Raw genomic sequence first — 25,103 nt, 5'->3', positions numbered from 1 at the left:
AACTAGGTAATATATGTTTATGTATATGTAATTCATCATAAATGCATAACTATAAAGGCATACTCTTAATATGAATCTAATGTTATAAAGAAGACTACTTTTTAAAATGTTCCTTAAAATGCTATAAAGATAAAAATTACATTCATCTTGGGAAATATATTAAATATATAGAATTATAGATGAGTTAATAATCCTTTTTAGTTCTACATAACCTTTAAGAAAGTGTATAATGTAAAAAATTATAGCATTTGAATTAAATGATTTTTTTTCTTGTTCTCTAATAAAAAAATGGAGAAAATTTAATACAAGAGATTTAACAGGACAGTGCCCCGTGGTTATTTCTTAACACTACTAGCTCCTTCTCATGCAGCTTGGGTGCCCTCTTCAGGCTCCATATGTACATATTAGAACAGTTCATATGTTTCTTCCAGTCCTGTGTGTGGGATGGGTCCCCCCACCACAGAGAGAAGGTGCTTTTAACAGTGTAGTTATTTATTTGTGTGCTCCTGGTGTTTGTGGGTTTTGCTTTGAATTTTGAATGGTAGCAAGGCCTCAAGTGTGCTAATGACCAGTAACACTATTCGTGTGTGCTTAGTGCAAGCCAACAGACATGCTAGGTCCACTTGATTTCTTTCTTTTCTTCTCCCTCCCTCCCTCCCTCTCTTCCTTCTTTCTTTCTTTCTCTTTCTTTCTTTCTTTCTCTCTCTTTCCTTTCTTTCTTTCTTTCTCTCTCTCTTTCTTTCTTTCTCTTTCTTTCTTTCTTTCTCTCTCTTTCCTTTCTTTCTTTCTTTATTTCTCTTTCTTTCTTTCTTCTTTCTTTCTTTCTTTCTTTCTTTCTTTCTTTCTTTCTCTCTCTCTTTCTTTCTTCTTTCTTTCTTTCTCTCTCTCTCTTTCTTTTCTTTCTTTCTCTCTCTTCTTTCTTTCTTTCTTTCTTTCTTTCTTTCTTTCTTTCTTTCTTTCTTTTCTTTCTTTCTTTCTTTCTTTCTTTCTGATAGATTTGTTCATTGGCCCTATTGTTGCCCAGGACACCCAAAGAAGAGAAAGCATCTCTTTGTTTTGCCAATATGAACTTTGCTCAAAGTTTTGTATTTGAACTCACCAATTGTAATTTGCTTTGACTTTCATCGAATCCTTTATTCAAAGTAGAAATATTTCCAAGGCTTTGTCTTAGTATGTTTTTCCTCTTGCTGTGATAAATACCCTGATGACAAAGTAAGCCAGAAAGGGTTCAGTTTACAGTTTGAGGCTATTCTCCACAGTTGTGGGGATCACAAGGTACATGATCTTGAAGCAGCTTGTTACTTTGTATAAAAGTCAAAAGCAGAAAGCACCTAATGGCCTGCATGCCATGCTGAACTCACTCTGTTGTGGTTTGAATGTCAGTGGTTCCCATAGGCTCCTATGCTTGCATACTGAGTCCTTATACAGGAAGTGTATGGGAAGGAGTAGGAAGTATGGCTTGGAGGAGGTGTGTCACTAGAAGTGGACTGTGAGCCTTCAAAACCCCATGCTGCTATGCCCAGTTTCTCTCCCTCCCCTTCTCACCCCCACCCCCATTCCTGTTGCTTATGAATCTGAACATTAAGTTCTCAGCTACAGCCATGCTTGTTTGCTTCCTGCCATGATGATCATGGGTTAACCCTTTGAAACTAAACAAACCTCCACTTAAATGCTTTCTATACCTTGCTTGGTCATGGAGTCTCTTCACTGCAGTAGAACAGTGATTAGGACACTTCCCTTTTCATCGTCCCCAGCCCAGTCCAGGAAATGGTGCTGCTCACATCGAGGGGGAGTCTACCTATCTTCATTAGCCCAGTTCGGAAAACCCCTCACAGGCATGTCTACAGACACACTTCTTACTTCATTCCTTACTGACAGCGTCTTCCCGGGTAATTCTACTTTGTATGAAGTCTACAACCAAAACTAACCATCTGAGGTTGAACAGAAATATTAGTTGGATGCTCTGGCTTTCTAGAATCCAAAGAAGTGTGTATTCAAAATAGGTCACATGATTATATATTAGTAACCTATGTTTTCCCGACTCGACCATTTCCAATGGCTCCAGACATTTCTCACAATCTCACTCTCCCTGTCACGTGGTTGTCAGACACAGTGCAAATGCTGTTTTGCAAAATGTGCTTCCTTTTAAAACCCCTGGAGCCGGTTGCTGTTTATAGAATGAACACAGTCCTATTTATCCCTTAGCCATTTTCTTTGTCTAATATGAAGCCTAGATTCTCTTGAACATAGGGACATTTGAGACTAACTTGTGTATGTTGTTTCTGTTGTCTTCCTGTCTTTCCCTGTTTGATTTGCTCATAAATGGAGTCATTTAGTTGGGCCTCTTCTTCCTGCATCTTTCTAGCCACCCACAGTTCCAGTCCACTTTCTCCCATCTTATGCATGCAAGTGTAAGGCACAGCTAAGACTTCATATTTATGTGCTGTCATTGCATGCATGTCTGTTTCTTCCCAAGGCCTCCTCAGGTAGACAGTATTAGTCGTATGTTACTGCAACATCTACTTAAAATACCAAGTATAAATCTCTTTGTGTTCTCAAGTCCACATTTGCCTATAAAACTGACATTAGCGTGTCTCTCAATGATTTGTTCATTATAATGTTTGAGTCATAAATAGTATTCATTTGCCAAGTAGCATAGAATGCTTTAGCCCAGTTAGGGCCTCTTGTTGATGGTTTGTTCTATTGAAGATAGTACAGCTTGGAGTTGATCTGTAACAAGACTGGTCACGGTGTCTCTGCTGTTATCACATTGTCCTTTAGCCCCATTGTATGATGTAGTTATGCATTATAGTAATAAAGTGAACCAAGTTATTATTTCATTGAAACCAGTATAAATGAGAAAAAATATAGTATCTTCAATGTTATTCCCCCAAAGACCCTAAATCTCATGAAATAAATCTAAGTTGTCATTTAGTCACATACCAGAATTGAGAGTCTCTAATGTGGAAAAATGCATCTTAAAAAGTATTTATGATGTACTGATGAGGTAGGAAAGTGTATTATTCATCATCTAACAGCAAACCTTAATGAAACTTCCAGGTTCTAGTCAGTGGACAGTCCATACTCCCGAATAGAACAGCTAATGCACAGCCAGTAAATCTTCTGCACTTTAGTCAAGGGTTTCTGTCATAGTCATTGGCACCAGAAAGTACTACAAATGTAGACTCGGGGTGTGGTGCAACAGAAGTGGTAGGTTTTGTACTGACTTTTGAAGAAAGAATGGGCATTCTAAACAAAATAATTAATGTACGTTGTAGGAGTGGCTGTGGCATTTTCGTGAAATAGAACAAACTTGGCATGTGCATGGCTCTGGTGCGGAGGATCTTGTGCATAGGATTTTGTAATGGAATTACAGTGATTACTAGGAAACTAGACAAGTGAAATGACAGGGGAAAAACAATGTCAAAGCAGAGGGAGCTCACCTTTAATTCATTGGTTTTTAACAGACTTTTAAAAGGCTTCAGAGAACTTGAATTTACCTGATAGTTTGTGTTTGCATAAGATCTCTTTAAGGAAAGCTTTTTGAAGTTAGTGATTTTGCATTTGTCATTTGTACATTGTTTTGCAAGTCATAGATTTGTGGATTGAATTAATTATACATATATGTATATTTGATAGACTCTGATATACCTGGACCAACTTGTAACATAAGCTAAGGAAATATGACGTAGTTGCTTTTGGAAATTTTACCATAAGCTGTTATGTTCCAACAAATATCGGGAAATCAAAAACATGATTTTATTCCCACTTATTATATTTTATATTGTGCATTCTCATTTTATAAGATGTCATTATCACAAGAATACAAGTTGTTAATGGTTGTATATTTTCCTCTGTTTGATTTTTATAACAATGGTTTTTAAACAAAATAATTGAATAATAAACCTTGTTACCATCATTGATCCTGCATCTGCTATTTACAGACAGGTGCCAGAGCCTGTTTTGATTGCTCCCTTATATACTTTTTAGGATGTGATGGTCCTGTATGTCTACCTATTAATAATATTCACATAGTAAATTGATCTTAAGCTTCTTGCTCTGAAAGGTAATGAATTAGCTCATATTACAATATTACATATTATAATATTTATTATTTTAAGTTCCATTTAATGAACACTTAACAATATAGGTAAAAATCATTGTATTTTTTATGCCTTAAATATAGATGTTTCTGGATTATCTGATTTATGATACAAAAATTAGTAAGCACACCAATTTGTCTGCTTTGACATAATCGGTCCCTCTTTGATCCTATGTTGCCATATTTAGAAACATTTATAATCTATACTGTAAACACTTAAATCTGTATGCTGTGGGTAGATTGATAAAAAACACAAGGAATTCACTGTGCCTATGAGTGTGGTTGTATTGTAGTTACACTGTGTATGACCACTCACTTGTAGTTTGATCTTCTTTATATACAGCATTGTAGTTTGCATTCATCAGAGTCCTCATGAGAGGAGGGTCTGGACAGTAATTGGTTAAGACTGCCACAGAGTTGCCTGTTGTGGCAATGGCTCTTCTCATTGCAAACTAAAATGTTTTTGTTCTATTCCTTTATCTGTTCCAGGCAGGCTAACGAAGAATATCAAATCCTGGCTAATTCCTGGCGTTATTCATCTGCTTTTTGCAACAAACTGTTTTTTGGAATGGTGGACTATGATGAAGGGACAGATGTTTTTCAGCAGGTAAAAACTCTATGTTACTTTGAAATGCATAACTGAGTTTTTTTGATAAAATTTGATTGTGTGATAAAATACAGCTCACTGAGTATAGTAAGTATAGTATGTTGTGGTTAAAATAGGGTTAGAATTTGGGGACTTTGCTAATCTCATCATTATTTACCCGTTGTCTTTTTATTATAGTAAAAAAAATCCTTTCATTTCTATTAAAGGAAATGTGCTTTCTAGCACAAAGTGGGCAAACACATGCATTAATCTTAACTTGATATTACATCTTGATTAGGTAGTGTTTCACACAGGCTTAAGGCATTTCATATAGTATTAAGTGCAACTTATTTAATTTTTAAATTAATGTGTATGATGTATGTGTGTGTACATGTGTAAATGTGGGTATGTATGCATATGTATGCATTATTGTGTGAACATGTGTGCATGATGTATTTTTTTTTAAGATTTATTTATTATATATAAGTACACTGTAACTCTCTTCAGAGATACCAGAAGAGGGCATCAGATCTCATTACAGATGGTTGTGAGCCACCATGTGGTTGCTGGGATTTGAACTCAGGACCTCTGGAAGAGCAGTGAGTGCTCTTAACCACTGAGCCATCTCTCCAGCCCCTGATGTATGTGTTAATATACATGCCATGACTTCCATGTAGGTGTCAGAGGACTACTTTGTGGAGGCAGCTCTGTTTTCAACTTTTCATGCCTTTTTTGAGTGGGCCATTAAACTCAGGTTGCCTGGGTTGCATAGGGAGCTCCTTCCTCTGAGACTTCCTGATCATGTTTTGTGTTTCTTTTTGAGATAGGGTTTTTCCTCTGATCCTGGATATTGGAAATTTGGTGTGGCTAGCTGGCCAACTGGCTCATGGAATCAACGTTTCTGTACTCCAGCCTCAGTGCTGGATCTCCAGCTGTGTGGCATCGCATGTGGGTGCCTGTGGTCTGAGCTGAGGACCTCATGCTTCTATAACACACACGCTCTCCCACTTAGCCATACTTACCTCTTCCACACATAGCATTATACCTGTAAAGTATTCCATATTTATCAGAAGGATTTTCTCTCTGGTATGGCCTTGATCTCTACCACAGATGCCAGTGTTGAAACTATAAATCACCTGTGACCAGATGAGACACAGAGCATTAAAGAGGCTCCAAGGATAAGTCATGAATCACTTTCTTCCTCCTATGAGGAAGAAATAACAGGAAGACATGTGCTAAGAGACAGGCAGTGGGAAATACAGGAATAAGACTGTCTCATGCCAGCTAGGAAAAGCTTCCCCAGAAACCCAGCCCTGTCATTCACCTTGATCTTAGACTTTCATGTCTAGAAATATCAGAAAATGAACTTCCTTTAAGTTGTACTTTGTACAGCAGCATTTGTAAATGTGTAATGTACTCACATGCACAGTCTTCTCAAGAGACAGAAACTTGGCTTTGGGCGTGAGGATGCCAGTCATCCCTTGGAGCACTTTCTTAGTTGTGGCAGGCACCATGGCTGCTTCTGTTACCAGCCGTGCTTGCTGGGTACCTCATACATATTCATTAGGGCTGCCTCTCAGGGAACCTGTCAGAGATGGGATTGCTGCCATGATTATCACTTGTTTAGAGAGATAATGTATCAGGATGCGGAATAAGATAACAATGCTAGCACACAAACATACTTTGTCTCAATCTATTGTATGAGCCTTTTTGGGGGAAGGTGAAAACAAACTTCTACCCCCTACTTCAGATAGGGAACTGATGCCTGATCCAAATGATTCTACAACAATCTAGCTTGGGAGTCAGCGTGCTTGCTGGGTTACTTACAGGGTATGGGTAAGGATTAGTTTACAGAAGCACAGGTGACCTCAGGCTACAATGTGCATAAGTGACCAGGCCTGACAACTGCAAATGTCCAGCTCTTTGCATGACTTGCAGGCAGCTTGACAGGTTGGACAGTGTCCTCCAAACAGCTCTATTGCCACAGCGTTTTCTGCCAGCACTTGATTCTGCTTTTATAACCGTCTGGAGGCCTTTGGGAAGCCTTTAAGTTTTAGCTTTCCAGGTTTTTAGGGTGCTTTACTGCCCAGGTCTCACAAGCCTCTTTGTTCTCCAGGAGGTATTATTTCAGTTCAGAGAAGATTCCTGTATGTTACATGCATATGCTCTCTCTGTGTGTGTGTGTGTGTGTGTGTGTGTGTGTGTGTGTGTGTATGTGTGTATGTGTGTGTGTGTGTGTTTATAATGAGCTTTTCAAAATTTCTACTAAGATTATTCATAAAACAGTTACTAAGGAGTCATTTTTGAAAGGAGGAAAGTTCTGGAGCATTATGCTGTAATGGAAATGGTGGGATGGATGTCAGAAGGTCCAGTGTCACAGTCTAACTTTACCTCTTCATAGCTGAGCAACTTGAAGTTTTCATGATCATACTGTGTTCTATCTCTGTATGCAGACAGGAAGAATAACATGATTACTAGAACAAAATGTTAATGTGTCAAGAAATTTAGTTGTATCCCTGATATGTTTATGAAATAATTGCTATCATATATAAATTAATAATATTAGTATACATTTGTCATCCTCACACTACATTATTTTTGCAGAATTTGGCTAAATCTAAATTGTATGGAAAGAAGAAAAAATTAGGCTAAACAAATGAAAAGCAAGAAAAGAAACAGCAATAAGGTGACCTCTGGCTATCTTTTAGGGAAGTACAATGGCCGCCCTGGCTTGCAGTTACGGAGCAGCCAGATGCTAATATGTCTGCATGTGAAGAGTGCTCTCTTGTACAGCCGTGGGAGGCAGAGCAGGGAGGAATGAGGAGAAACCGCCTATTTATATAACTGTACATCCTTGCCTTGGGGGTAGAGCTCAAGGAAGAGCTCTCATGGCATAATCACCTCATGGAGGTTCCACTATAACAGTGGCAGCTCAGATTCAGCATGATGGCTTTCGGAGTGGTGGGGATAAACAGAAAGCAGAGCAAAGTGAGACCTACCATTCCTTTTTACCAGGAGTACTTAAGCTAATGTGGCGATGAGTACCAAGCGTTTGATAGTGTTTGATAGCGTTTGCAGTAGTTCACACGAGGAACAGTTGATGGAGACATACTGCTTTTGAGAATTCAGATTTCCTCGTGCTGAGCTGATTGAAGAGCTACAGTTCCCTTGGGCTGTTTTCTGAGTCCAGCAGCCACAGCCATCATTTGTTCCTGGGCCAGGCCCTGCTTTGCCTTGACTGTGAACATGATCCTCTTCGGCCTCGCCTGCTGCCAGCCACCACTTGACATGGCACTTGATTTTGACTCACTAAGTGACTCTCTTGGCCTTTTATTTTATGGACTTTTTAGTGTAATCCCCAGATGGCAGCTATTTAATTTATTTATATTGTAGTTAGTTTCTATGTCAGATTGTCCTATTAAGTATTTAATAAATGTTAGACTATGGCAGTGGTTTTTTTAGTATATTTTCTGAATAGATATTTTTTATAGAAAAGTTTTCTGTGCTTAGCCATTTTTAAACAATTAAATTAAGAATTTGAACAGAACATGACTGCATCGAGGATTCATCTTAATTTTGGTATATTCAAGTAGTTTAGAACAAGAATATTTGTTTCCATTGCGAATCGACCATCAACTAAAGAGTATAGTCTTTAAATTTTGAATAGGAAATTGGATTTGCAGGTAATGTGTTTGAAATCAGTCCTTATGTGCACCCACTTGCCCAGTTCCAGTGACTGCTGAAGAAGCAGAGCAGTCCCCAGGCTGACAGATCCCATTATTTCTGTTTTGTACTTCTAGGCACTTTGCATCATCTTAATCATAAATGTCTAGGAAGACAAGGAAGGAAAAACTACTCAAAATACTGAATGGCGGATGTGAATAGTGTGTTAAATGTGACAGTTCGGGCAGCTTAAGCAAACTCAGCTATTCTGTTCACTTAATAGTCCATCAGGATGAATAAAAATAGAAATTAAGCTTCAGAAAGCTATGCAGCTTTTCCTAATAAATGCTTTCTTTTGGAAATCCACACGAAAATGTATAAAATGTTTGATGAATAATATCGAATGTTGGGGGTGCTGTTATAATTAGCATCTTATCATTTGCTTTGCAGCTCAACATGAACTCTGCTCCCACATTCATGCATTTTCCTTCAAAAGGCAGACCCAAGAGAGCTGATACCTTTGACCTTCAACGAATTGGATTTGCAGCTGAACAGCTAGCAAAATGGATTGCCGACAGGACGGATGTTCATGTATGCTCTTACTCACTACATTAAATACTGTGTGTGTGTGTGTGTGTGTGTGTGTGTGTGTGTGTGTGTGTGTGTGTGTGTTATACATACATTTACCTATGTCTAGGTTAATTGGTTTGGTTTGCTCAGCTGCTGGAATAAAGTGGCAGGGTGTTTGATTTTTACAGTTTACCTGTGGACTTTATTCTTTTTCCTTGCATACAGAAGACTTTGTCTTCTGCTATGCTGAGGATTAAACCCAGGACTGGAGTACTCTGAGTATTCTACCAGTCAGCTGCTTTTCCAGCCCCAGGAAACTAGACTGAGCAGCTGTAACTGGAACTTGAATTTTAGTCAGTTCAAATGCATTGTTACATGATAATCAATTGATATTCTAAACAAACACTAAAATATATATTAAGTATAATGTATGGAATGGAAAATATAATGAAAATGATTCAATATTATTGATGATCAAGGAAATTCTAACCAAGAAGCAAGACTTTTTTTTAAAGCATGTGTCTTATATACATAGGGAAGATTAAGAGCTGGGGGAACTACCTGCTGCTATGTGTTCCTGTGGGGACTGGCACTTGTCTGAGTATTTACACAGTGTGTCCTGTGTCTGTCTGTCTTCATTTAACTAAACAGTGCCTCTTCTAGGAATTGACCTGAAGTATGATTCAGAATCCTAGCCCTGATTAGCAATACTGATTTTAATGGGAAAAGTTGGAGATGAATCAAATGACTAAAAAGACTTTCGCAGTGAGCAAACTCATACTTTAACAAGTATACTGTTAGTGAGAAAAGTGATGTGGACACTCTGATCTGGGCTTTTGTTTGAAAGCAATGTGTGAACCGATTGAGAGGTCATTTATTCTGAATTAAATTAACCAAAATTATGATAAGTACTAATTTGTTTGTGGAGGACTTATGGGTATTTTTTATAAATCATTTACATATTTTTATGAGCTATAAACATTGCTTATAAAGTTATAAGACATGTAAGCTTATATAACTACATATAGTTACAAAATACATAGCTATATGCAGTTATTTTAAAAGTTATTCATAAACACTGAATTTTTACTAAAAGATACAAACACATTTTGCTGAAACAAGGTTGTTGTCTCATGGTAATAATACCCTGTCACCACATGATTTAATCACCGGTATCACTGGTTTTAGTGATACTTTGATGAAAATTGTTTCCTAAATTTGTTCATTTAAAAATATTTCACTATATAAAGTACCAACAATGTATGACCTAGTTGGTGGGACACATCAAGGATTATTACCCAACAAAACTCACTTTAACAAGTTCAATGTTAGTTAACATCAGTCAAGGTAATTAATTCATTACAAAAAGTACTAAGGCTTATATCAGAGAGGAGGTTTAGAGGATAATAGCCCCTACTGTTCTCACAGAGAACTATAATTCATTTCTTTTTACTTTGTTCTCATATATGACATCTTAACCACAGTTTCCCCTTCCTCCTGTCCTTCCAGTTCCTCCCTCCGCCCCACCATCCACTCCCTCTGTTTCCCTCCTGAAGTGAAAGGCCTTCCATGGATAGCAACCAAACATGGCCTATCAAGTTGCAGTAAGACGAGGCGCACCCCTCATATTAAGGTTGGACGAGGGAACCCAGTAGGTGGACAAAGGTCTTGGAAACAGGCAAAAGCCTCAGAGTCAGCTCCTGCTCCTTCTGTAGGAACCCCACAAGAAGACGGAGCTGTGCAACAATAACATTATACAGAGCGCCTAGATGAGCTCCATGCAGGCTCCCTGATTGTGTGGTTTTAGTGAGTCCCTAGGAGATTTGTTGATTTGTTGGGTTTTCTTGTCGTGTCCTGTGACCCTTCTGGCTCCAACAATCTTTCTTCACTGTCCCACGTGCGACCTCGCCAGCAAGAAAACACGCGGGGACATACGAATCCTTGCGGCAGCCAAACTTTATATTAAATCTTAAGGAGAGCCCCGCGCGCCAGCATGGCGCGGCTTATATACACCCTAGCGCGGCACATCCACACCTGATTGGTCGCTTACCCATGATCTCATAAGGCACGCCCCGGAGTGGGCAAAGACCTGGCACAAAGACACTCTTGCACATGCGCACAGTTAACTTCCTGAAAGGAAGTCAGCTGGCGCGGCGGAGGCCAGCGCCATCTTGTGGTGGCGAATGTTAAAGTGGCCCTCTACATCTCCCCCTATTTATTTATATATTATAACAAATCATTTATTTTATAACAAATCATGATCACCCTATCACGTGCAATGAGGAAACCTCAGCAATGTGGAAGGGCTGATCAAAGGATAATTGAGTCTCTCTCATCCCAGTGCAATGGATCCACAGATCCAGGGGGTGCAAGAGCAGAGAACTCGGATACCAAGAGAGAGGCTCTCTCATCCCAGTGCAATGGATCCACAGATCCATGGGGTGCAAGAGCAGAGAACTCAGATACTGACTAATTCCTGAGCATAGATAACCAAATTCCAGGGGAGGCCCCATGTACAATGGCCACAAGTGCTTGAGTGATAACGGCCTTGTCACGTTTCTGTTGAGATCTGAGTTTGCAAACCAACCATAGCATGAACACTAATCCACAGCATAGGGCTGCACCAAACAGAGCCACTCCCGATAAGTAGTGGGCACCTCATCTGGTTCACCTCAACTGTTATTGTTACCACCAAGGGCCGTAGTCAAGCCGCTCCTATAATAGAATTTAGAATTTCCCATTGTTAGCAACTATTCCAGAAAGTTCACCCACTGTGCTTGTCTAACAATAGATTGGGGGAGGATAACTCCAGACACTGCAGACACAATGTCTGCAGCAGTAATGGCTGCTACAATAGCAGCGAAAGTGTCAAGGTCTTTTCCAGGACAGTTCAGGATCAGTCATTTTTCTCTGGAACAACCAGCAGGCAAGGGAAACATGTTTGAGATCTGTATAACCAGGACAAAGTTCCCCAGTCCACAGCAGCTTTACGCAGGTGGCATTCCTGTGAAGCTACAGTCTGTAAAATGACCAGTTAAGGCAGCAAGAGTCACCAGGGAAATGAGGGAGCCAGCAATGGCTGGAGTCCAGTCTTCTCCATCAAGCAGCAGTGCACAGAGGGTCAGAGAGCGGGCCACAGTAGGACGGGACACACGCAGCAGTAACACTGACTGCAGCAACGGCAAAATCTCTGTGATGACAAAAGGTGAGGGGGAATCTTCTATCTTCCTCTCAGGGCAGAGGAATGACTCCAGGGACCTGAACCACGAGAGCTGAATCTTCATGTAACCAGGATCAGCAAGTCTTAGCAACCACTCAGGCAGCTGGCACACTCTTGTAGCATCCTGTAGAAAAAACACAAACATTCCCTTTTCCCTATATAAAATATCTGGACAGGATCATGTCAATATGTGGATCTCTCTATTTCACCTAGGCAGAAGTATGCCTAGTTGTAGGGTGCCATAAACTTCGGCATCCAAATTTTAAAATTGAAATAAAAGGAGCATTATTTAGCATACAGGGATAACTCCCCCTTTTTATTTATTAAGATATAGTAAAGATATTATTTATTAAGGTAAGTCCTCGAGGATTAAATTGAGGACACTGAGCACTTGTATTTATAAATTGACTTGTATACCAAATTATTGTCTCCAGCATTATTGTTTCGGATATATAAAGAATGAGATTTTTTTGACTAATTGTTCTTATGTAAGGCCTATAATCAATCTGGTATCATTGTCCTCCCTTGCTAAAGAGCCCAGGCAATCCAGTTTGAGTTCTTAAATGTCCTATAAAGGAACAGTACTTAGTGCTATTAACCACTAAGCCATTTCTCTAGCACCTCAACAAACTTTATTTACCTAAACATAAGCATTAATTAGAAATGTCAAATCCTGTAAATATTGTCCAATTTCAGTCTTACTAGAGATCCCTGAGCTGGCAGGGCGGGGCTGAGAATTTAAAGTAAGCAAATGAAGTCTTCTTTTTCTCATATCAACTCTATTACCATTTTCAAAGTTAGGTATGAGCCTAAGGTTTAAATTAGTTGTCTGAGCCAGAGCACTGAAAGGACAGTGAGTTGTCATTCACACTGAAATCACTCATTGATTTTAAGTAGAAAACCTGTCTCTAATAAAGCATAAAAATTTGTATATGTAATAGGTCAAATATCAGTATTTTGTAATAACCAATTAACTGTTGTTTGGAATAAGATATGTTTTATCAGGTTTCTTTTTAAAATACTTCCATGACTCTAGTCCACAACTCTGTATTAATACAGCTGAAGCTTTATCTCCAATGTGTATAACAAAGACCTAAGTCCTCTGGTAAGGTGAGGTACTTAACCAATTAACATATCCTTAGAAGCTTGAAATTAGTTTCAAATATTCTTTTCTGGAGTAGTGTAACAGCTACTCCCCAAATATTAAAGCTCATTTTGAGAGCAAAGGTTTGTAGTAAAAATTTCTATATACACTGAAAGATTTAAAGTTCTAACTTCTTACATTGAAGAAGCGACAAAATTACATAAGGCTATTAGCCATTCTTTATGATATCACTCTGTGGGCTCTCTAAAATTATAAGCAGGCTCACGAAATGAAAACTCAAAATCAATCCTCTAAATCTATCTTGAAATGGCAGTTGGAGTAAGTAAACTGGCTCTAATGTTCTCACAAGTTCCAAAACCTCATCAATCCTTCGTAAATCTTGTAACAATCTCTACCTGTCTGATTTTTTCTTAATTAAAAATAAGTTTGAGTTAGTCAATGTAACACTGGCAATCCTTAATCACAATCTTTAAGTTCTCTTTGTAACACCAGAGCACAGCCACAACTTTGGAAAGTCACCTGAGTTCTGAGTATGTCATTAGGCAGCTGTTCTTGGGGCAGTGGAATTAGCATCAAAATACAGTAACTTCAGGGCAAACCACAACTTTGGAAAGCAAAACTCGACCTCCAACAAACTAGTACAAAGTTTGACTGCCAATTCCTACATATGAACGCACGATGACGCGGTCTCCAATACCTCAACAAAGAGACATTGCCCTGAATTCTTTTAGAAATTCTAGGTTTCTAGAATAAGAATTCCATAAAAAAATATTATCTCAATTTAGACCTGTTTCCCTAGGTTGGCCCATGTCACATGTTATCTAGAATGACTTTATCCAAATTATAGTTTTAAGCCAACTTTTTGTTACCAATGTTATACCTTTTTAACCATATCCAATAACTTGAAAGCCAATAGTCCATAACCAAGGCAAGTAGAGCATATTTACACATTTAAAACCAATCAGAAACAAATTGAAGTGGCTACACATATCTTTAATATTTAGACCAAACACCATTTTTACCTTTTTAGCTATGATTTTAAGAGAAGCACCTTGTCACCTGTTGAGTCAAATAATAAGTCAGGGATTTCTCTAAGAAAAACAGCTCTCAGCTCTTGTACCAAAGAAGCTGAGAAGCTGCTGGCGCCTTTAAGATCAGCTCGTGCAGACGCTTCGCCTCTGGGCAGCTTCTCCAGCTAACCTAAACTCCTGGCTGCAGGTGTAGGGCTCTAAAGGCCTGATTGAAACTTTTTTATTCATTTGTTCCTTTTTGAAACGAGTTAAAACCAAGTCAAGGTGTGAACGACCAGCAGATAAAGCTTTTACCATTTTTTCTTTTGAACGTGAAACATAAAACATTTAAATAACGAGAAACAAAAACCACAGACATAAACTGACAGACATGGGGACATCCTGGTGCACCAGGGACAGACAATAGACAAAGCGGGGAAAAAACCAGATGGTGTTCACGGTGACTATCCACTCGAGTGGAGTCGATATGGACGATGGATTGTCTCAATTCCTGGACTAGTCCATCAACGTGTTGAAACCCAATTCCTGTAAGATACTGAGATATATTATCTGAGCAGCACGACTGACATTCGCCAATGGTATGGAAGTGAAACACAGTCCTGAGTATTTCCACTCACAACCCAATTACATTAACTCCATCAAGCTGTGCATGGGCATTGAGATGTCCTTTTGTTTGATTCTCCTGAATAAATTTTCAGGCGGTCTGCCTCTATCAAGCCTAATCAGTGTGACTCTGCAAATCTTATAGAGCCTGATCACACCTTTTACCAGCACAAAGACAAAATTTTTCTCCCAAAATACTGTGTTCCTTTTATCTCCTTTTCTTTTCGTTTTTTCTTTAGAGACCTTTTCTCCCTCCGACATACTTTCTTGTTGCTCTGTAAGGACCCTCTGACCTGTCCTAACTGCTGTAACGGCTTCCCACACAAAGAAAAAAAATAAAATTACCAGCCTTGTCCACGAAGGATCCATAACTTTCGGTTTCTTCACAGTGGCTCTCCACCTAGGCCCATATCTTTCTTCTTCATAGCGAGCTGCCTCATCTTCTAAATCCTCTTCCTCAGAGGAGCCAAGCTCCTCGTCTGTTTCTGAACTATCAAGCCCCAAGACCTCTAACTCCTTTACCGGATAAAGGCTTTTTTTCGGGGTTTTCTCCTCCTTTCCCTGTTTATTTAATTTTAATCTTAGCAGGGGGCCCCCTTTTTTGCAGGGGTCCCTCCCTCAGTATCCGAGGTGGCCACTGTTCCCGGGGCGTCCTTTCCCCATACTATCACCTCTGACCGCAGAGGGGCCTGGTGCTTGAGATGGATCAGTATCATTTTTTCGTTGCAACCTTTCACTACGCTCCGTTTCTGACATGCTTTCCTATCATGTCTCTCGGAGTTTACCTCAATTCCTGCCGCTTTTGGATTCTCTCCGCTGACGGAGGACTCCCTCTCGGCGCCTGGGGATGGTGTGGCGTTTTTTATCCCGGGTTCTCGGCACCAAATGTCCCATGCGCGACCTCGCCAGCAAGAAAACACGTGGGGACATACGAATCCTTGCGGCAGCCAAACTTTATATTAAATCTTAAAGAGAGCCCCGTGCGCCCGCATGGCGCGGCTTATAAACACCCTAGCACGGCGCATCCACACCTGATTGGTCGCTTACCCATGATCTCATTAGGCACGTCCCGGAGTGGGCAAAGACCTGGCACGAAGGCACTCTTGCACATGAGCACACAGTTAACTTCCTGAAAGGAAGTCGGCTGACGCGGCGGAGGCCAGTTCCATCTTGTAATGGCGGAAGCTATCCTGGCCTTCCATGTGGGGCGCAGTGGAAGCCAGCGCCATCTTGTGGTGGCGAATGTTAAAGCGGCCCTCTACACTTCACCCTCTTCTGAAGAGTCCCCTGAATTCCACCTAATGTTTGGCTGTGGGTCTCTGCATCTGTTTCCATCAGTTGTTGAATGGAATCTCCAATGGTGGTTATAGCAGGCTCTTGTCTGGACTTAGAATTCACTGTTTAGTACCCATGTCAGGCAGTCAACTCCAGGTCCAGTGGCCCTGATACCATCCTGTTGCAAGAGCCTCATTAGGCTCTCACATACAGACATACACACACACACACACACACACACACACACACACACACACACACACACACGTTCCATTCTTTCCTCTCTCTTTCTTCTAATGTATTTTTGTTTGGTTGATTTTGTTTGTTTATTTTGATTTGTAGAGAGGGTAGGCATGGAGTATCTCTTGCCTTTAGAACCTGTTACAAGCATCTCCCTCCCCCAACAATCCTCCTGTCATGCCTGCTTTTAATTTATTGTTATGGTTAATTAGCTGAGTGCTAAAATTGCCTGGGATTTGACTATATGGGTACCACCTCCCCTTTTTTTCCCCCAGGCTCTTGGTCCCCAAGACCTGGCTCCATAATTATTTTCAAAGTATAGTCTTATTTTCTGGTACATTAATTCCTGGCTCTTCTTTTTGCTCTGTGCTTAACCTAACATTCAGTTAACCATTTCTTCAGAGAATCCTTGTTCGTTTCCATAGAAAATGTTACCAGACCACAGATCTGAATTTAGAAATCAGGAGTTTGTTCCAGTTGTACTTCTTTGTAAATAATGGCTTCTGTAGGTTAGAGGACATTAATATGGGTGTGAGTTGACAGCCCAGGAAGTATGTGCACATCATGTTTTCTGAAGACCTACACACACATCTAGGTATATCTGTGTCTCATAAACTCTATAAAATACCAAATCTCAATTAAAAGCTAATATGATAAACATTTCTTTAAATAAAATATACATATGGCCAGTAACTACAAAGAAAAAAATGTTATCATTACATTGCAGGCAAACATAAGCCCAAACCAAAATGAGAGAATAGTTAATACCCAGTAGGATATCTAAAACCAGTATGTTGAAAATGGGTGTTTTCAGAGAAGTAGAATAATTGGAATATTCCTGACCCCTGGAGGATGTATACTGGTACTGGCACTGTGAAAACAGCCTCACTATTCTACTCTACAATTAAAATGGAGCTTCTGTGTATTCTCTGAAAGAGTAATGAGAGCATAGACAGCTGAAAACATGTCTATGAACATGTCTGCATGTGTGCTGCAGTGTGTGTGCAATTCCAGGTGAGAAGCCGACTAGGGTGACTGCTGGAATTGCCATACACATGCTTAAGTGGGTAAGTTAGACTTCCGGGGTATGTTTGAATAGCTTTATTAAACAGAACCCTTACAGTCTCTAATTTACAGAATTCACAAGTGCCCTGTCTTACTTTACTGTGTGCTAGCTAGCAAGGTGCTTAGTTGTGTGATCCAGAACAGCTTTGGACTGAGTTTCATGTGCAGCACTGCATAGACTTGAGTATTTGAACAAAGGAAGAGTATCTTTCTGTTCAGCCAGGATGTTCAAAGCATGTATTTTCATCCACTAAGAGCTCAGGAAACATAGGGTCAGAGGCAGATGTGAAGAGTAGGCTGTCAGTTCCCTGAAGCCTTTGTGTTAAAGTTGGGAAAGCTGTAGCATGACTGGAACAGCACATAGAGGGCAGGAAGTGGGGGGCGATCTGGCAGGCATTTAAGGAAGCAGCTGGGAGTAGATATGAGTGCATTGTATATAGTTCTCAGGGAAAATTATAAATTAATTAATTAAACATAGTAATGACTAGATTATGATTAAAAGAAAAGTATTAATACTTATTTTTAACTCTTTTAATTACATTGTGTCTCTTTCAGATTCGAGTTTTCCGGCCACCCAACTACTCAGGCACCATTGCTTTGGCCCTCTTAGTGTCGCTGGTTGGTGGCTTGCTTTATTTAAGGAGGAACAACTTGGAGTTCATCTATAACAAGACTGGTTGGGCCATGGTATCTCTGGTATGTTATCACATATCCTGCCACCTCCCTTCCTTGTGTAGTTGGATGTAATAACGGAATGTGCCAGATTATTACATCAGTGAAAATCACCAAAATGAGATGTCATGTTAGTTTTATAAGTAAAATAGATTAAACTTACCATTCAGTTTATGCTACATGTATGATTTCTTCTATTTTTCCCTATTAAAATTGAATGACTATAGTATATGGAACATTCCAAATATTAAAGAAATGTATCTTGACTGTATCTATACATATGGTAATGAATTAATAAGAATTAGCAGTTGGGACTAATTTGTGACCTGGAGAGATGTTGGTATATGCTCATTCACTTTGTTTCTCCCTTATTATATCCACCGTGTTCCTGTCATACTTGTTATGTGTAAATGAGACATAGAACTTTCTGTAATGAACCAGTTGTGGGGTGCAAGCTGCTTATCACACGCATACAGGGCTGAGTTGTACCTGCTGCTGTAGAGACCAGCAGGGAGGGCTGTAGGAATCCACAGGCCAGGTAGCCTGACGTGAATGGAACTCTGAAATTTTTATGGCCAGTGAAAGGACACATGATTGTTCAGAGAGAACAGTAGCAAACTGTTGAATCATGGCCGAGGCAGAATGGGAAGTACAGCAGGCAGTGCAGACAGATGTGTGCCATGAGATTAAACTGACGTTGGAAAGTGGCTTTGCAAGGTGGGCTTGAATGACATTCAGACCAATGCAGAGAACATGCTCTTGTTTTACAAGAGCTGGGTTTTTGTTGACGGTGAAAATCACGTGTTTTTTTAAAACTAATTTTTAATTAATTTTTAATTAAAGGGGCCAGCAAAGTACGTGCAGTGAGTAAAGCCTCTTTCTGCTGAGACAGTCCACCTGAATTCAGTCTTCAGAACCTGCACTGTAGAATGAGAATGCCAAGTCCAAGTTGTCCTCAGACCTCTACATACTCTGACATTGTGTTCCCTGAAAGACAAGTTGTCCTCAGACCTCCATATACTCTGACACCGTGTCCCTCAAAAGAGTGAGAAAGATTAAGAATTAGTGAAAGTGAAATGGAACATAAAATGCCTTCCAAAATGGAGCGATTACTATTTATTATCTGAATGGATCAAAATATTTGTGTTAGAATATAGATTACAGTGATGAGGAGGTGGCTCCGTGGTTAAGGAGCACTGCTGCTCTCCAGAGGTCTTAAGTTCAATTCCCAGTACCTATGTGGTAGCTCCCAACCATCTGTAACTCACAACTGCCTGTAACTCACAACCATCTTTAACTCACAACTGCCTGTAACTCACAACCATCTTTAACTCACAACTGCCTGTAACTCACAACTGCCTGTAATTCACAACTGCCTGTAATTCACAACTGCCTGTAGCTCTTGTCCAGTGGGATCCGATGCCCTCTTGTGGTGTGTAGATGTATATGCACAAATCACTCATATACATAAATGCATAAATAAACAAGTCTTTAGAAAAACAAAACTACCCCCTTAATATACCTTGTAAGTAGAGGCACAAAAGTCTGTTACAGAAGTAGGCTTAAACTATTACTAGAAAATAAAAAAATATTTCCTAATACAGGAATGATTATTAATTTTTAATATCTCAGCTAATGTAAACTATGTGATGGGAAAGGAAAATTGGTGACACTGGACTAATGAATTGTCTGGCCCATTGCATATATGTACATCTGCAGATCATAGTAATAGCGTAGAGAGGCTGACTTCCTCTTCACACTGTGTCGTACGTGGTTCAGTATCACACATTCATGAGGATTAGTTTTTAAAATATGTTGTAATATTCAGAGGAACAGCTGAAAAAAGAAAAACCCCAGGGATCTAGGTAGAAATCCACGTCAAGAGTTAAAGTGGAACCTAAGTATGTCATTATGCAGAAGCAGACATGCAAACACTAGAGGAAGAAAGTCATCTGACTGACAGATGACGAGAGACTGAAGTTCAGCCATGTCAGTGTATTTACTGTATTCCCTGCAGACAAGCTTAGCTGATGAGGAAGCAGCGATTGCCAGATTGGATCTAATAACGCAGGCCTGGATACTGACACAGGAAGAACACTTCTAAGGCACTGAGTGCTGTACTGTCCATGTACATTGAAAGAGACTCAGTACATGGAGAAGTGTATGTATTCAGGCACAAGCTTTAGTATTATGTGTCACATTTCTTTCATATTTATATGACAGGTGTATTCCTGGGTGGCTCTTTTAGAAGAAACCCAGAAGCTGGTTATAAAGTTCAGATAGAAAAGCTAAGGCTTTGGAATATTGAGGTAGTTTTTCTAAAAAAGGAAATCAAAGGCCTTATATTACCTAATTTTTGACTACTATAAAGCTATTGTAATTAGATTAGTGTTGAATTAGCCTTTGGCTTGATACCTAGATCATTGGAAAAGAATGCTGCAGACTGGAAAATATCATCCTGAGTGAGCTAACCCAATCACAGAAAGACATACATGGTATGCACTCATTGATAAGTGGCTATTAGCCCAAATGCTTGAATTACCCTAGATCCCTAGAACAAACGAAACTCAAGACGGATGATCAAAATGTGAATGCTTCACTCCTTCTTTAAATGAGGAAAAAGAATACCCTTGGCAGGGAAGGGAGAGGCAAAGATTAAAACAGAGACTGAAGGAACACCCATTCAGAGCCTGCCCCACAGGTGGCCCATACATATACAGCCACCCAATTGGACAAGATAGATGAAGCAAAGAAGTGCAGACCGACAGGAGCCGGATGTAGATCGCTCCTGAGAGACACAGCCAGAATACAGCAAATACAGAGGCGAATGCCAGCAGCAAACCACTGAACTGAGAATAGGTCCCCCGTTGAAGGAATCAGAGAAAGAACTGGAAGAGCTTGAAGGGGCTCGAGACCCCAAAAGTACAACAATGTCAAGCAACCAGAGCTTCCAGGGACTAAGCCACTACCTAAAGACTATATATGGACTGACCCTGGACTCTGACCCCATAGGTAGCAATGAATATCCTAGTAAGAGCACCAGTGGAAGGGGAAGCCCTGGGTCCTGCTAAGACTGAACCCTCAGTGAACTAGACTATGGGGGGAGGGCGGCAATGGGGGGAGGGTTGGGAGGGGAACACCCATAAGGAAGGGGAGGGGGGAGGGGGATTTTGCCCGGAAACCGGGAAAGGGAATAACACTTGAAATGTATATAACAAATACTCAAGTTAATAAAAAAAAAAAAATAAATAAAAAAAAAAAAAAAGAATGCTGCAGACTGACACGGTCTGCACACAGACACACTTTTGAACGCAGGTGCTAACTAATAAGCATGAGAAGTACAGGCTTGCCCAGGTAACGCTGGGAAATACCCAAGTGCAAATAGTGAGTCAGCCAAGCAAAGTCAAGTCTGTTAAGTGTACTCAGTGGCTTATGGATCTGTGTACAAGAGCTTAAATGCCACTTCTAGAAGATGACAGAAAACTGTTGTAGCAGAAGCATAATGAATATGTAAATGAAAAGGATGAATTATTCTTTATTAAAGTTCAAACATTCTAATCTTTAAAAGATGCCCTGAAAGTAATTTATAATACATAGACCAAATGAAAATATTTGAAAAGCATATGGCAAGGGGCACTTATTTACATATAAAGCTACTAGGTTATAAGAAAACAAGTCTTGTGTTTAGCAGTAAACCATCTGCTTTTACTTAAGATGAGATACATGCTTTCAGCGCGACACTAGTGTAAAAGCTGAAGAGACCTAGACTGAGCATAAAGGAGTACTGACATTCAAAACGATTTGTAGTTAGCAGAACATTGCTAAGTTTTTATTTATGCAGTTGGATTAGCGCAGATGAGAAGATCAGCGATAATGGAAGGGTAATGGAAGGATCAGAAAAGCTAAGGTTAAGGGGAGTCTTCAGACTGCTCAGCTTGCTTTCAAAGCTGCTTTCTCCTTCCTGTGCTTCTCTTCCCTTGTGTCCCAGCCCTGCAGTCCCAAATTGACAGAGCAGCAGGGGCACTGCAAGTAGCTAGCTGGCTTTAGCTCTGACAAGAGATCTTCTTTATTTTAGTTCATTAAATTATTCTCTCATTAATTACATCCTGACCAGAGTTTTCCCTCTCTCTCTCTGTCCCCACACCTCCTCCATCCCCCTCCTCCCTCCCTACCTATTTCTTCATTTCCCTTCAGAAGGAATGTCCATAAATCAGTGAAGAGCTACAGGCAGCTTGTAGACTGAGGCCAGGATCCAGAGTTCCTATTAGAGTCTGTTTCTGTAGGAAAGGATCTAGCACTTTGAGGCAGGCCATTTACTCAGCTGCCTTCCTCATTCATACCAGTGCTGTTTGGAGCATAGCAGACTTTTTGTACAGGACATTGGCCAGTGTCTTATGCTACATTTTTGCAGGCCATATATGAAGCAGGAATCCTTGAACTCTACCTGACCCACTACAAGTACATCATGAAGCCAAACCTAAGTGTCTTCCAAATGATCCAGAGGTGGAACTTTGCCAGCCTTCGCTGTTGCTGTCTGGGAAGTTCTGAGTTAGGATGTTCTGAAGGTGAAGTCTGTAGCTGCTGATCCCATAGAGCATCTCTTACTGAGCTGGCCAGTATTACATCTTGTGTTTTAAAGAGAATATCACATTGTTAAGTTTTCTTGGGCCTTTCCTCAAGAGTTTTACATTTTCCTCCATTGAAGTTTTAGGTGCATGTTTGAATGGGGCCCTCTAAGGACCAGTGGTCATTGGATATAGTGACTGTATTTGGTCTGTTATTGGACTATGAGAGCAGCTTGTATTCTTTCCACCATTTTTAGAGTTTATTTTTAAGGTTTTTCATATGACCTGTTATGAAACTAACTAGGAATGTAGAGCTAGAGGGAAAGACAGACCTAAAATTTTATCTGCACAGTTCACAAACACTACCCACAGCCTCCTGACATTGCTGGGGAAGTGTGGTTTGAGTCCCTGTGACCAGTTTCATGTGCCCATGAGACCTCGGAGTAATTTCATAATTTCAGAAGCACTCCCAAGAATGTCTAGAAGATATGTTTTACTCCTCATGAGCTGCATCCTGCCCAGGTAGGAAAATTTCTACGTCTCAATCAGTGAAGGCAGGTAACAGAGCCCTGCGCAGCGGCTTTTAGTCTCACTGACCCTGTGAGTGCCACGAGGAAGAAGGCTGAGCCAGCTCAGCAAGGTCTTCTGACAGTGTTTCCATGGTACTGAGAAATGCCTCATCTGAGGACCTTGAATTGACCAGTGATTCTGCTAATCATACAGGCATGCATGGCTTAGCATGGGAGTCCTTGAGTTCTTGATTAGATCTCCCTCTAGAAAATTTTGGTAGACTAACTACACACCAATCATTGCGTGGGAAAGGCACCCTACCCTTCTACTCTGCTGTGAGTCTCCTAATTGCCTATGTCAATCTTGAAAGATGGACACATAGGGTTTTCTTGGAGCCAAAGTTTTCAAATACTAAGCAGAAAAAACTAAGATGGCTGGAACACAAATGGAATTTACGATGCAAAGAAAGTAATTGGGATTATTATTATTACATAATGATTAAATGCAGATGAACAGTCTATGCCTTTGGCATTAATGATGCATGTACATTGAAAGTTAGACTTCAAAGGTTCTATTTGTAAGCAGTAATCAAATGAGAGAGAGAGAGAGCGACTATACTCATAGTATAAAATCCAAAAGAAAGATGCCTATTATATAATAAAAAGGAATCAATTCAATAGTATGGTATAACCTATGTACACGGCATTGGAGGATCCAAGTATACAAAAGAAATATTAGTGGAAATAAAGGAAGGAATAGACAGCCATCTCTGGGGGATTTCCGCTCCCTGCTTTCACAGTGGGGAAGTCAACCAGACTAAAGACTGTTAAGGAAACAGCCGATGTGAAGAGCACCATAGAACAGAAAAATCTAAGAGACAAACAGGAACTGGTTCACAGTAGTAGCACAATATGGGTTATTTTCAGACACACAGAAAACATTGTCTCAGATAGATTGTAAGTTAGGTACAAAATTAAGTCTAAACAAATTTAATAATACTGAAATCATATAAAATGGTTTCTGACCACATTAGTATAAAACCAGCAGTCAGCAACAGGACAATAGAAAATTTGTAAATATATGGAAATCTATTAAAATACTTCTAAATAATTAGTGATCAATGAAATTCAAAAGGAGACGTAGAAATGAAAAGTGATAGCCTAAAAGATTGGAGAGAATGGAAGGGGGGACAATATCTTTGTATTCTGGCTTCAGAAGTCAGTCAGTACATAGCCAAGGCTGTACAGCACAGCAGAGCGCTTTCAAGAGCGAGCCTGCAGCAGGTCCTGAGAAAGCCAGGGCTTTCAGATGAGCAACCTTGAGCCTACTGTAAAGACAAGAAAAAGGATGGAGTAAAGCTAGAGTTATCAGATTTCAGCAAGACATAAAAGATAGGTGGCAGATACCACACAGATCATTACAACAGTGTTTCTGAGAAAATAACAAGGGAGAAAATGCACACTAAGGAGCATGCATCCTGGTCTGGACCTGAGTAGAAAGGATTATAAATAACCACTGGAAACAACTGCCCATTGTAGTTCGATGGCCTAGTGGAAATGTCTATGTTTCTGGACACATAAAAACTATCAGAGCTAAACTGGGAAGAAGTAGAAAATCTGAATACACCAGTAATGAGAAAGTAGATTGATGCTACTGATCTAGAACTTGCTCCCCCATGACACCAAAAGAAAAGTAAAAAGCAAGACAAAACCAAGAATTAAAAGATTCTCTGGAATCTACCAAACATGGTGAAAACCAATGCTACTTTTTTTTTTCCGTTTTACAAATTAAAAGAAACAAGCAAATCTCAAACAAAAATTATAAGACCAATAGAACTCCCAAAGCCAGAGGAAGGATTCCAGGAAGTTATCAGCCCGTATCCTGATTAACACAGAC

The 25,103-nt window shown here is 39.9% G+C and overlaps 1 protein-coding gene and 1 long non-coding RNA gene across 5 annotated transcripts in view; one reads left to right on the top strand and one right to left on the bottom strand.

Moving 5' to 3' along the window:
- Positions 1 to 25,103, top strand: part of Tusc3 (tumor suppressor candidate 3) — a 149,172-nt gene that overhangs the window by 61,272 nt on the left and 62,797 nt on the right. For all 4 annotated transcript variants that reach the window (XM_008771294.3, NM_001004212.1, XM_039094389.2 and 1 more), the window contains exons 3-5: positions 4,592 to 4,709; positions 8,802 to 8,942; positions 18,016 to 18,156. In XM_008771294.3, the coding sequence (XP_008769516.1) occupies positions 4,592 to 4,709; positions 8,802 to 8,942; positions 18,016 to 18,156 (400 nt within the window). The remainder of the gene's footprint in view (positions 1 to 4,591; positions 4,710 to 8,801; positions 8,943 to 18,015; positions 18,157 to 25,103) is intronic.
- Positions 832 to 8,803, bottom strand: LOC134482387 (uncharacterized). Its single transcript, XR_010058403.1, has 3 exons — positions 6,110 to 8,803; positions 5,734 to 5,824; positions 832 to 1,201 (listed from the first exon to the last, which is right to left on the bottom strand). It is a non-coding gene; the product is annotated as an uncharacterized LOC134482387 (long non-coding RNA).

The sequence above is a fragment of the Rattus norvegicus genome, chromosome 16, assembly GCF_036323735.1.
Source record: "Rattus norvegicus strain BN/NHsdMcwi chromosome 16, GRCr8, whole genome shotgun sequence".
Lineage (NCBI taxonomy): Eukaryota > Metazoa > Chordata > Mammalia > Rodentia > Muridae > Rattus > Rattus norvegicus.
Note: the sequence above shows the minus strand (reverse complement) of the source record. Positions and strands in the feature narration are given on the sequence as shown.